The following is a 14072-nucleotide window of genomic DNA, read 5'->3' as shown; positions in this document are numbered from 1 at the left end:
TAATTGTCCACACGAAAAGCCCCTGTTAGCTTTATTTATCTTCCCCACACAGATCCTTTCTGCCAGATCATACACTAATACTGTTTTTCTCCTTTATAATTACAGGCTCTGTTAACCCAGGGAACATTATTATTCTGAGAAATGCACCGAGTGCTTTCGCTAAGACTCTGCCGAACACAAATGCAGGCTTCACCAGAGGAGGCCTTCAAATCTTGCTGTATTTAATGTGGCCAGCAAACAGCTGTGAAATTGCAGAATTTTATTGCACAATGAGAGCTGTCTTGTTTAGTGGACGGGTTGTTAATGTAAGCGACTGTAATGTGAACTAAAGCCGATCGTGAAAACAACAAATCTAGCAGTCACGCTGACAGAAACATAAGTGGACACACACAATATACTGTATACACTCACACTGTCTCTTTTGTTCAAATAAAGTGTGATGGTATTGCTAGAAACAAGCCTAGATCATACCATTTTTGGCTTTCTCATTGCTTTTTTGCTAGTTTATTCATTTATTTTTAGATAAAATCATTTTTTTCCATTTCTGACATATGATAGGCTAAGCTGCTTGTGCCTAGCACTACTTAGCCTAGCATAATTTTAGCAAGCAAAAAGAAACCTTTGTGATCTAATTTCTATTAGAAACCATTCCTAAAACAATCATGTCCCATTTTGCCGTTTTCTAACAGATTTGTCCCCAACCTGTATTAGCCACACACACAGGTTAAACACGTACATAAACAGCATCTGCACTGCAGTCTCATTAAATGCCTTCATTATCAAACAAATTAGCATGTGTAACTGCATATGAACGATGTAACATAAGCCATTCGTCAGTAAAGAATTATTTAATAAAATGTCAATAAAGAACTAGATGAGTTAAGTTTGATGACTAATACGTTTGAAGCTGGCTTTTTTTTGAAGTTTGAAAACAATATAAAACCTTATACTAGTCTTAAAGTTTTAATGTTTTCAGAAAAACAGACTATAGATAGATAAAGCTGGTTTTAGAGGGGTTTTGGCCACTTTCTTAGCTGGCCAGGCTGGTCTTCCCTGCTGAAAAAAATAGCTAAAACCAGCCTAGGCTGGTCAGGCTGGTTTTAGCTGGTTGTTCCAGCTGGTCTCCCAGCCTGACCAGCTAAGACCAGCCAAGACTAGCCTGGAAGTGGCCAAAACCCCTCTAAAACCAGCCTGCTGACCAGCTATGACTAGCTAAGACCAGCCTGGCTGATCAGCTAAAACCAGCCAACCAGCCTAGGCTAGTTTTAGCTGTTTTTTTCAGCAGGGTTAGCTGGTCAGGCTAGAAGACCAGCTGAAACCAGCTAAAACCAGCCAACCAGCTTAGGCTTGTTTCAGCAGTTTTTTTCAGCAGGGTTAGCTGGTCAGGCTAGGAGACTAGGAGACCAGCTGAAACCAGCTAAAACCAGCCTGGCCAGGCTGGGAGACCAGCTAAAACCAGCTATTTCCAGCATAAACCAGCTAAGACCAGCATGTTTTAGTAGGATTAGCATGTTGTTAGCATGTTGCTAACATGTTGCTAACATGTTAACAGTTTTAAAAAAAGCTACAACCAGCTGGTGTAGCAAAACCAGCTAAAATCAGCTAAACCCAGCTGGTTTAACAAAAACAGCTTAAAAAATAGCTACTTTATTATTAAAAAAAACCCCTGAAAACCAGCTAAAACCAGTTGATGTAGCAAAAAAAAGAACTGTTAAAACCCAGCAAAACCCATCTGTTTTACCAAAAAAAAAAAAAAAAAAAAAAAAAAAAACAGCTAAACCCAGCTGATTTAACAAACAAACAAAGAAAAACAGCTGATTTAGCCAAAAAAAAAAAAAAAACCCTAAAAACCAGCTTAAGCCAGCCCAAGCTCACTGCCTAGTCTTGGCTGGTTTAAGCTGAAAGTAACTGGTTTAAGCTTACTTGGTTTTTAAGCAGGTCTCCCAGCTTGACCAGCTAAGACCAAAAACCAAAAAGTGGCCAAAACCACTTTAAAACCAGCCTGGGAGACCAGTCAAAGCATCCAACCAACTTAGGCTGGTTTTAGCAGGGTTTTTTTCAGTATGGAGCTGTTAAGCTTTACTATAGCAATAGACCGCTTAAATGCACCACAAGTCTCACTGTACAAAAGTTTTCACCCCCTCAATGAAAGTCTATGGGATTTTGGGTGGTTTTCACAGTCTGGTTTTAGAAAACCATAAGCCGGATCAGTTAGAAAAGAACTTTAGAACAGTTTGAAGGTCTGACCCAAATTTGGTGGTTGTAGCTTTGAACTGTGGCTCAGAAGAAGAAGCTAAAATAGCAGATCAGTGAGATGGCGTTTTCAAGCCAACTTAATTATTAAGTGTTTACATAACAGTCAGAAAGAGAGCTGACAAAATCGTCTTAGTCTACCGAGCTTTTGGGCACTTGTTAGACTTTGAGACCAGCTAGCTAGGCTAAACCAGCAAAAACTCACAAAAACAGCCAGCTTAAGCTGATTTCTTTTTAGCATGGTTGCAGTTTCTTCCAAAAAACCCAAGGCAAAAAGCCCAGCAAAGTACTTTCCTATAGAGCAGGTACACCTGTGACACAATCATGATTGAATCCCACCACAGGTCATCTGTAAATGAACTCTTCTGCCCAGCCAAAAGACACACGGACAAACTGCAGTGTCGCCTGTTTACACGAGTCCCACGCCAAGAGTCCGTCAAACCCAGCTCTTCCTTCTCTTGTCGTGTCTGTTTTCCTCCCACGCTGCTTTCGGCCTTGTGAAGAACTCCTTAACGGCTCTGGATATGTCTTGTGAGTGGTTGCCATGGAGCTTGTTTTCGTTCTGCTGTATGCTGCACACAGCTGTGATATTGATCCAATAGAACAATAAAACACAACTTTTCTTTCTGTACTTCAGAGGTGCTTTATTAAAGGTGCAATGCTCTCCTTCAGCACAGGAGAGAATTAGAAAGGAACACAACGAAAGGAGCCATAGCTCCAGAGGAGTGATGACGCATGAGACCAAATGGATGGAGGAACAAAGTGGAAATTGGACAGGGGGAAAAGACAGGAAAATAGTGGCCATGAATTGTGGCATTATACTTGGGATTTTACAGTACTCAACTGCACTTATGCCCTCAAGGACTTTTAGATGTAAATAGTGATGCATTGATGTTGCTGTCTATACAGGGTCAGAAAGCTCTTGGATTTCATTAATATCTTAATTTGGTTGTTTATCTTAAACGAAGGGTTTGGAATGACATGAGGGTGAGAAATTAATGACAGAATTTTCATTTATGGGTGACATATCACTTTAAAATTAAGGGTTCAAGTGTGAAGTGCTGAAACCCCATTGTAATTGTTAGAATGGCAAAGGATCAGCAATCTCCATGTAAAACCGATCGTGCAGACCAAACCATAAGTTTTAGAGACTTAAAACTTGGAGGGATAGTAGTACTCACACCTCCTACAACGTCACCAAGGCTCGCCCCAATCGGCCTGACGGGGGCAGTACAGCGATCAAAAGTACAAATAATTTTGGATTATTTGACAAACACTACTTTTGTGAAATAGTCTTAAGTTTTTCGCACAAAGGTATGCCAAAATCTTCGAAAGGGGCAGGGCCACTTTTAGTAAATTGTCTGTAACTGAATGGAATGAGATATCTTTGTCAAACTCAGAACACTTGTGTAAGAGCTCAATCTGAGGTCACAGGACAAAAATTGCAGAGCTTGGCCACTTGGTGGCACTATAAGAGGAGGAAAAACTTAAAAATTGCTACAACCACGCAACCATTTTTCCTATCAACATGAAAATCGTTGTCCACAGTCTTGGCCCAAAGTGTCACAAGTATAAATAAGGACATTTGCGTATATCAAAAAAAACATGGCCGCCATTGGCCAATGAATTTTAAGCACCTGCTAGACAAGATTAACGGAGGTAGATTGAAACAAACCTCGGTGGGCCTGTTTGACTCACAGTCCCAAAGGTCTGTGAGAAATTTGAAAGAAATTGGCCACTGGGGGGCCATATCACATTTTTCAAAGACTTAAATGATTGTACATTTTGTGTTTTTTCGCAAATATATGCAATATTTGTATCATATGATAGAACTCCTCATTCCGGATGACTTTGTCTCTAGAACCACTGCTGTCAATAAAATCGTTTGTTAAGTGATTGAGAAGATGTAAAAATCCTACTAGTCCTAGGTTCTTCGCTCAATCTGGAAAAAAAAAAAACACTGCAGTACAATTCTCTGAACTGTCCAGATCAACAATTATCAAAAAAAAAAAAAATGTTGACATTTACCATTTAGGAAGGTATAACGGGGTCATTTAGAAAAGGGGGCCCGTCCAAATTTACCTAAAATCCTATAAAGCCTGAAGGAAAACTCAAAACTTCACAAAACCTGGTGAGCACATGCGACAGGTGATTCTAAACAAGCATGCAATGTTTTAAGGAGATCAGCTTGCACAATAACAGTCATAAATGTTAAAAAAAAAAAACATAATATTTCAATGGTAAATTACCTGGATTTCCCTAAAATGCTTTTTTAAAGCGTTACTCCACCCCAAAATGAAAATTTGATCGACAAGAATACTTTTTGTACAAAAAAAACAAAAATGATATTATTCAACAATTCGTCTACTCCACGTCAGCATAGCACCATTTTGGAGAGTATCCACTGGACACAAACTGCATACACTGGATGTGCTGTTTTCATTTAAATCAAAGCGTAAACATACGTAGAAAACATATCCATGTGGTGCGGCTGACACAGAACAGCGCACGCACGCAGTTTACGTCCAGCGGATACTCTCCAAGAGTAGATGAGACGAATTTTGCATACAAAAAGTATTCTCGCCGCTTCATAAAATTTGTTGAAGATGGACTCTATGGTAGATGGACTCTGTCTTTCATACTTTTCTGGATCTTGACAATGATATTTACCTGGCAGTCAATGGGACAGTCACAAGCCTCCCGTTTTCCATCCAAAATATCTTAAATTGTGTTCCGAAGACGAACAAAGCTTTTCCGGGTTTTGAACGACATGGTGAATAATGACAAAAATTTAATTCTGGGCTGGAGTAACGCTTTAAATAATTGATTTAGGTGGTTACAGGCTTGCTAAATAATGTCTTTTTTCATATGTGCTTAAATGCCTTAAAGCACTTGATCCGGTAATCGCTGGCTGCAGCTATATTTACATATTATTTTGTCTAAATATATTTAAAATAATATACTAAAAAGTTACAAAATCTTGTTCAAATGCCCTTCAAAGTGAGCAGGCCATGCCAATACTGACTTTCAAAAAAATATTTAATCCAATGTGTGGCGTGATTGTAGCAGCGAAAGTTTTGGTGGAATACAAAAAAACTGTCTGAAAGTGACGAGCCAACTTTTGAATGATCAAGGCTACTGGTGGGGTGGAGCGATAGAGGCTGTGGAAACTGATCGCGGGCGCCGCCTCGCAGGTGGTGGTTTATTTGAACGTACAAACAAACACATGTACACAAACACAAACAAGCCTACACAGCTTCCCCTGGCTTTCTTCTCAGTCATTAGATGTCAGCGAAAAGCCCTGGGGGAGACGCTCACCTATTTCTATCAGCTCTCATTAGGAGCAGGGAGGACATGAAAGAGCAGCCGTTTCTTGCCACTGCCTGTATATGACAGGAAGGAGGGACCCGACTCGAACTTCTCTGACAATACAGCACTGAAGGGGAGGAGAGGATATGTCCTCACTTTCATATTCTTTCACTCTTTCTTTCTACCCTGATAGCTTTCGGCTGTATGAGCACCACAGTGGTGTATAATCTCCCTTGATTTACGGATGCTTGACTTTGAATGGAAACTGATGTCAAAGGGGCTGTGTATTAGACACAGAGTGCTTAACTTTCCTTCTGAAAGCAATCAAAAAAGCAGAAACTAAGTGGTGCTTGCTAAGGAAAGCATCACTATTACTATTTCTTAAATTTCAGGCTGTGGATTTGAACAAACTTTGCATAAAATGTCCCATACTGCTTGTGCTTTGGAAATGAAAGATACCTGAAATCACGCAGTTTGCTGAGAGAATTGCTATTACTTTTAACAGACTTGGGCCATATCCAGAAAATAAAATAAAATAAAATAAAATAAAATAAAATAAAATAAAATAAAATAAAATAAAATAAAATAAAATAAAATAAAATAAAATAAAATAAAATAAAATAAAATATATACACATTACTGTTCAAAATTTTGGGTCAGCAGGATTTGTTTTAAGTTTTTGAAAAAAAGCCTTTTATGTTTACCAAGACTGTATTCATTTGATCAAAGATGTTGTAATAAATAAAACAAAATAAAACAAAACAAAAACAAAACAAAATAAAATAAAATAAAATAAAATAATTAAATTAAATTACAAAATAAAATAAAATAATAAAGTAAAATAAAATGAAATAAAATACACATTACTGTTCAAAATTTGGAGTCAGCAGGAAGTTTTTGAACAAAGCCTTTAATGTTTACCAAAACTTTTTATTTGATCAAAGATGTAGTAATAAAATAAAATAAAACAAAACAAAACAAAATAAAATAAAATAAAATAAAATAAAATAAAATAAAATAAAATAAAATAAAATAAAATAAAATAAAATACACATTATTGTTCAACATTTGAAAGAAGCTTTTTATGCTTACCAAGACTGTTTATTTACAAAATAAAATAAAATAAAACAAAAACATAAAATGAATAAATAAAAAAAAAAAAATAAAAACATAAATTATCATTCACAGTTTGGAATCAGTAAGATTTTTGTAACGTTTTTGAAAAACGCCAATCATGCTCACAATGCCTGCATTTATTTAGTCAAAAACACAGTTATAAAAGAAAGGAGGAGGAAAAAAACTGTACATACATACATACATACATGCATACGTACATACAAACATACATAAACTAACACATAGTTTGGGGTCTATAAGATTTTTTTGGTTTTTGAAAGCCTCTTATGCTCACCAAGACTGCATTTATTTAATTAATAATACTGCAGCAATATTGTGTACAATTTAAAATAACTGTTTTAAAATCTGTCACTTTTTATCAACTCAATGCACTCTTGTTGAATAAAAGTATTAATTTCTTTCAAAACAAAAACCTCAGCTTGTATGTCTGCTGCTGACAAGTGGCTTTCAGTCTGAGGGAAGAAATAAACACACAAACATATCTACAAAGAGCACTTAACTAACTCTGAAGCACAAGAACTCTCTCACTGTTCACATGAGACTCATGTTTGTTGCTGCAAGGTCAAAACAGAATGAAAGACAATCAGCACCCAGCAGCATTAATGATGCACAGACAAACACACATATCCCTCGCCATCTATCAACACTTCAGTGCGAGACACAATTATTCCGTCTGATTTGCGAAAAGTATTGCAGAGAGTGAGAATGAGTGCAACTGCGAAGCCACAAAACATGGACAGCGTTTCAGTTCTAGGTGCCAAAAAATACAGCGAAATCAAGCAATACAATTGCTGTGGGTTTGTCCAGGACATAATAGAATGGAGAGACAGCATTGCCCATAAAAACCGGCCTAGAGACAATTACCAGCAGGTCCGAGAGGAACCTCTGGACTTTTTCCCATTTGTGAGATTGCAGTGCTACAGGTGAACACTCCACCATAATAAATCCCCCATAATCCCACAGAAGACTGATGTCAAAGCCAGAACAGGAATCAGGGCAAATCTGTTCTTTATTACTTTTCCAATACTTCAAGCCCCCTTAACCGAGAGTGGATCTCAAGTCAACACCATCCAATAGAACTCATCTTTACAGAAAGGGCCGGCATAAAACCACTTGCCATTGTACGATTTAACATGTGGAAACACAGAACAGGGATGGACAGAGTGGTTCACATAGGATCAATTTCAAAACCCCTTGAAACAATCGTATTACAATTTCTTCCTACAGGGATCAATGTATTTCTGGCACTATAAAATATGATACAAAGATTGGAGGAAGATTTTTCCTCTGCTCATTAGAAAATTTATAGATAAAAATATGGCATGCACTGTAAAAAAAAAAAAAAAAATAGTTGTTTCAACTTAAAATAATTTGTTACCCTGCTGACTTAAAATTTTTTGTTTAGTCAACTAAAATATATCAGTTGTCACTTAAATTAAATGTTCATGTCTTTCTTTCTTCAGTCATAAAGAAATTATGTTTTTTGAGGAAAACATTTCAGCATTTTTCTCCATATAATGGACTGATATGGTGCCCCAATTTTGAACTTCCAAAATGCAGTTTAAATGCGGCTTCAAACTATCCCACATGTGGTTGTAAACAATCCCAGCCGAGGAAGAATCTAGCAAAACAGTCGGTTATTTTCACGAACAAAATACAATTTAAATACTTTTTATTCTCAAACGCTCATCTTGAATTGCTCTCGTTGAACTCTTAGACAGTTAGGGTATGTTGAAAATCTCTGATTGTATTTTCTCCCTCAACTTCAAAAATCATTTCAAAATCATCCTACATCGCTGCAGAAGTACCAACTCAGTCTATGCAAAGTGAACATGCAAAGAAGATCAAACACCCTTAACAAAAAAGGTAAAACAGCAATGTAGAATGATTTTGAAGTTGAGGGAGGACATAAGATGGGAGTTTTTCGACATACCCTAACTGTCACGAACCGGAAAAAAACAGAGCTCAGGCAGGACAAGACAAGACGAGCGTGTGACATTAAAAAGTATATAAATTGTATTTTTTAATTTGAACCGATTGTTTTGCTAGATAAGCCCCTTTTTTCTCAGCTGGGATTGTTTACAACCACATTTGGGATCCTTTGAACCCGCACTTAAACTGCATTTTGGAAGTTCAAACTTGGGGCACCACTGAAGTCCATTACATGGAGAAAAATCCTGAAATGTCTTCCTTACAAAAACAAAATTTCCTTACAACTGAAGAAAGAAAGACATGAATATTTTGGATGAGAGGGTGGTTAGTACATTATCTGTAATTTTTTGTTCTGGAAGTGAACTTAACATTGAGTAATTTCGAGCTGACTAAACTAAATCTTTTAAGGCAGCAGGGTAACAAATTATATTAAGTTGAAACAACTTTTTGAAAGATTTTTTTTCTTTTATATATAGTGTGGCCCCAATGAATAAACAAATTACATACATCCACACCAGAAGGTGTCAGTATAAAACCAAAGAGACTGTACGTTAGATCAAATTTCATAATCTAATGTGCCTTGAAGGATTGCGATGGCAAATCTATCACAGTGTCTCTTATTCAGTTAGTGGCTTTTCCAAAATTGCGAGCAAATAATCAGCAGCAGTGTGATTCGTCTTCGCATGACAATAATAAAAATAAACACTGCCCCACTGGAATGATGGAAATTGAAAAAGAAACAGAAGGCTTTCCCAGACACCCAACATGTTTACCGCCTTTCCCAGAGATAGAACATCTGGGAAACCCCTCTGTTTCTCTTCAAGCTTTCATCATCCTAGTGGGCGAATCCCAATTTCCTTCAGCCTTTCCGTTCAGCAAAAATTATGAAAAATGAAAGCACGCCGTATGGTAGGTAAACAGCGCAAGGAAACAAGATTTATCCATGTGGAAAATCCATTTTGCCCGGTTTCCAGTATACAGCGGTGCTATCAAATGAATAGGTCACAGCAGCCAGTCCCCTTGTGTGGTTTCACCACAGTGAAAATGCTGCAAAAGAGCTACTATAGATTGAGAAAGCACAGACGTATGTAGATGTATATAGAAAGAGACTGAAGGAAGGTCAGCCTCATCAGACTCTCAATGGACCTTGCCGTATTTTCCGCCACTTGCAGAAGTATAGTAATCTGTGTGCAATATAGAGGGGTTATTCTGTCGGTGGGAGAAATTGCAATATAATTCAGCCCTCGCATTCAACACTAGAATAAAGAGCACAAAAAATGGCACGCACTGTGGTTTATTCACTGTGCCACAGTAATCTAGCACTTTTATTTCGCCAAGGAATAACCCCAGCCCACGCTGAGAAACAGCCACAGAAAGCAAGCGAACAGGAAGTGCCGAAAACATTCGATTGCACCTCTTAGTTTCCTGCTGTAAACACACTTCTCCAAAACAAATTATTTTTCTCTAACATTCTTTTCTATTTTCTTTTATCTTTCTCCTCGAATGCTAAAACAGCACTTGACTGTTGTATTAAAAACCAGGGCTGAACCGATGGCATCACCTCAAAGCCAGAACAGAGATATTCTGCAAAAATCTACACTATATCTCCCCTGGGACATCCATATATACAGGCTTGGATGGTGATAAAAAATGGGCAGGGGCACAACTAGGGCAAAACTCCCATATCTCAAGCTTGCAAATCAAGTATGATGTGCAAAGCCTGGTTTGTGTAGCATGCCTGCTTTCTTTTCTGCCCCATCTTTGGTCTCAGAGGTCCTTGAAAAACTAGAGACCTGAAAAAACAAAGACGACAAGAAAAGCTGCCAAACAAAGAAAGTGGAATACATGAATCTCAACCGAAACCATAACACAAACAATTCAATAAAATCCAGGCATTTTCACTAATATTTTCATAGAATATTAAACATGTTCTTGAGAAGAATAATCATGTTCAGCAGAACTACTTTCAACATCTTCATTTAGTTTCTTCAGCCTGCTCAACAATTACAACTGAAGAAACGGCCTTGCAACATCGGTGCAAACTGACACAACAATACACTCTTGAGAATTTAAAGGAAAACATTTCAAATTACTGGCTAGGGCAGCAAGGATCTGTATTCTCAACACTAAAGTTTTAATTTTGCCTTATTTCTGCACTGATAAAGTCCTGCCAGAATGAGACCTGCAATTGCAACGCCCCATGCAGATTCACACCTTTGCATCAATTTTGTATGTATGTATGCATTTGGTGTGCACACACTATAAGAATCATAAACTTTTGTTTGTCACAAATCTTATAATCTGCAATAATCCAAAAACTAATGAAAAAATTCTTCTGGATTTTTTCCCCAAGAGAACCAGGGTGATGCTAACTGGATTAGTTTATGAAAATATGCTATTCCATGTATCATTTCTCTGCTGTTCATCTGACTTTTTGGAACCAGAGCTAAGTAAACCTGAAAACCAAAGAGCTGTATGACTTATCTAAACCATCAGGTAGCACTGTCACACTTATGTCCACAATGTAAAATATGGTGGTAATACACATTAGTACGACTAAGTCATTGTCACATAACACAATAATACAAATGGAAGGTCTTACCTTTCCAATTAACCTGGGGAAGGGGGCTCGCTGGTTCTCTGGGACAAACATGGGGGGAACCAGCAGGGATCTTTTGGATCGGTATGGCATCATGTCTGATAGACCTAGGATCTCCTAAATCAGGACAAAAAAGTTGAAATAATTAAACCGTAAGAAATACAAGTGTTGAAGTATGTGCCACTCAACTTTAATGCCCAACATAACATATTAAAAGGCAATTTGACATTTAGCTGACCGTATTATCCAACGAGACCTCCAGTACACTTATTACAGGAACATCCACTGGGCTAAGCGTTTTGCTCGAGGGGACAATGGTGATGGATCATAAATCACTCCTAGGAGGGTTTTAACCTACAACCTTTCAGTTGCCATCCTAGATCTTTAACCACTATGCTATTATACACCACATTAGTCCCATAATGTTATGAATACTTCATAAAATCAATGTAAATCCCTTCATGAAGGACACTACCAACTCTTACACTGGACACATCCATATAATGTTATTTGAATGGAAAAACAGCCACAATACACCCTATTAGATACATGAGGGTTACTGAACTATGCAGACATCTGATAGCGCTAATATAAAACTCTGGCAAGCACATCGATACAAACAAGCCACACTGTGCTCTTTCCAAAGTCATTAAAAGTAGTCATTACAGCAGTTCTGTGGTTTCCCACCTTTCCTGCCGTTGATTCCCTTATTTAGATAGACGCCTAATTGAAAGCCATTTCAGAAACTTAAATTAACCAAACACTGTTGCAAGCTTTGGAGCTGAGAGAAGGCTGAGCTTTAAAGAAAAAAACGGTGACATAAAAAGCGACATTATACTGTATAAGGGATAGCATACAGTCAGCCGGTCATTATATATGTCATGCAACGCAAAATATCACTTATGTCATGCTGATGGGGTTGATTTTATAATAATGACTGCCTGACTGTACATTATCTGGCTTATTATGCACCACTCAGCAAATAAGTGAATATATATAAAAGAAATATTGATTTAGATTTATAGAATTTTATGAAAAGTGCAGAGAGACATTAACTTTGTGAAGGAGACCAGTTGCCGTGGGTCAATTATATAGTTTAGTAGCCTATATGGAAAATTTCTGATCACAGAACGTCACAACTGACCAGTCAGAATAAACTATTACAAATACAGAGATGCAGAACATGCAATCTAAACTACAGATCTCATAATCTCATGTTTTCTCTGGTTTTCAGGATTCCATGTTACTATTGAAGTTTATTACCATCTCAATTCAATAACCAAGCTAATCAGCGTCTCTCATGTTACCCTCTCTGATCCGTTCTTTCTTCCTAACCATTTTACTCTATTCTCTTTTCTTTGTCAACACTGTTGCAATTAGAGCCCCTAAGGGCAATTAGATGGCAGCACAAATTATATTTGTCACTCAGCACTGACAGCAGGGTGAAATGGAATATATTAGCACGGTGGCAGCGACCCGTGCAAGGTCCCGCTTGCCCTAAACCGCCATGTGGCACGGGTAAGTGGCCCTATAATGTCTTTTGATGACCTGGCTCAAAATGCTTTCCGCAAACCAATAGGTCAAGGCTTAACTGATTAGCATGCTCAAGCTAGGCCATTCTGGTAGACGACGGAACTGCATCCCCAAATGCATTTAATGAGTTGTTACAATGAATTAATTTGTTTTTCAGGAAACATTTAAATATCAAAACAAGAAAAATGCACTTGAGAAGCAACACTACATTTAGACATTTAAAGGAAGCCTACTCACCACCTTGTCATCCAAGATGTTCATGTCTTCCATTCTTCAGTCAATAAGAAGTTATGTTTCTTGATGAAAACATTTCAGAAATGATCTTCATATAGTGGACTTCAATGGTGCCTCAAAGTTTGAACTTCCAATATGCAGTTTCAATGCCTCTTCAAATGGATCTAAATGATCCCAGCCGAGGAAGAAGGGTCTTATCAACCAAACGGTCATTTTCGAAACAAATTGACAGTTTTATACTTTTTAACCTCAAATGCTCTTTTTGTCTAGCTCTGTGTAAACTCTGTCTTTTCCGGTTAGGGTACAGTTAGGGTATGTCGAAAAACTCCCATCTTGTTTTCTTCCCCAACGTCAAAATCGCCCTACATCGTTGCAGAAGTACTGACCCAGTGTTTACAAAGTGACCATGCAAAGCAGATCAAACGCCCTTTACAAAAAAAGGAAAAACAACGATGTAGGATGATTTTGAAGTTGAGGGAGAACATGAGATGGGAGTTTTTGACATACCCTAACTGTCATGAACCGGAAAAAAACAGAGTTCAGGCAGCACAAGACAAGACGAGCGTTTGACATTATATAAATTGTATTTTTTTAAGTTAAAATTAACCGATCGTTTTGGGAGTTTTTCGACATACCCAAACTGTATTGACCCATATTACACGGACTACACATACGCATTGCAGAGACAAGACAAGATGACCATTAGAGGTTAAAAAATATATTAATTCTCAAATTGTTTTGAAAATGGCTGATCGTTTCACTAGGTAAGACCCTTCTTCCTTGGTTGGGATTGTTTAGAGCCATTTAAAGCTGCATTTAAAACTACATTTTGGAAGTTCAAACTTGGGGGCACCATTGAAGTCCACTATATGGAGATAATTCCTGAATGTTTTCCTCAAGAAACATAATTTCTTTATGAGTGACGAAAGAAAAACATGAACATCTTGGATGAGTAAATTATCTGTAAATTTTTGTTCTGGAAGTGAACTTGTCCTTTAACTTTTTTGCAATGTAGCTCAACAAGTTCCATTAAGCTCTGTGCTATTCAAGCAACTGCCATTGAGATGAATGTGAT

The 14072-nt window shown here is 37.5% G+C and overlaps 1 protein-coding gene across 1 annotated transcript in view; it reads right to left on the bottom strand.

The window, feature by feature from the left end:
• cdh13 (cadherin 13, H-cadherin (heart)) overlaps positions 1 to 14072 on the bottom strand; it is a 394548-nt gene that overhangs the window by 216137 nt on the left and 164339 nt on the right. Inside the window, exon 4 of the mRNA XM_051135516.1 lies at positions 11234 to 11347. Coding sequence (XP_050991473.1) covers positions 11234 to 11347 — 114 coding nt within the window. The remainder of the gene's footprint in view (positions 1 to 11233; positions 11348 to 14072) is intronic.

This window comes from Labeo rohita, chromosome 18 (assembly GCF_022985175.1).
Source record: "Labeo rohita strain BAU-BD-2019 chromosome 18, IGBB_LRoh.1.0, whole genome shotgun sequence".
NCBI classification, from domain to species: Eukaryota; Metazoa; Chordata; class Actinopteri; order Cypriniformes; family Cyprinidae; genus Labeo; species Labeo rohita.
Note: the sequence above shows the minus strand (reverse complement) of the source record. Positions and strands in the feature narration are given on the sequence as shown.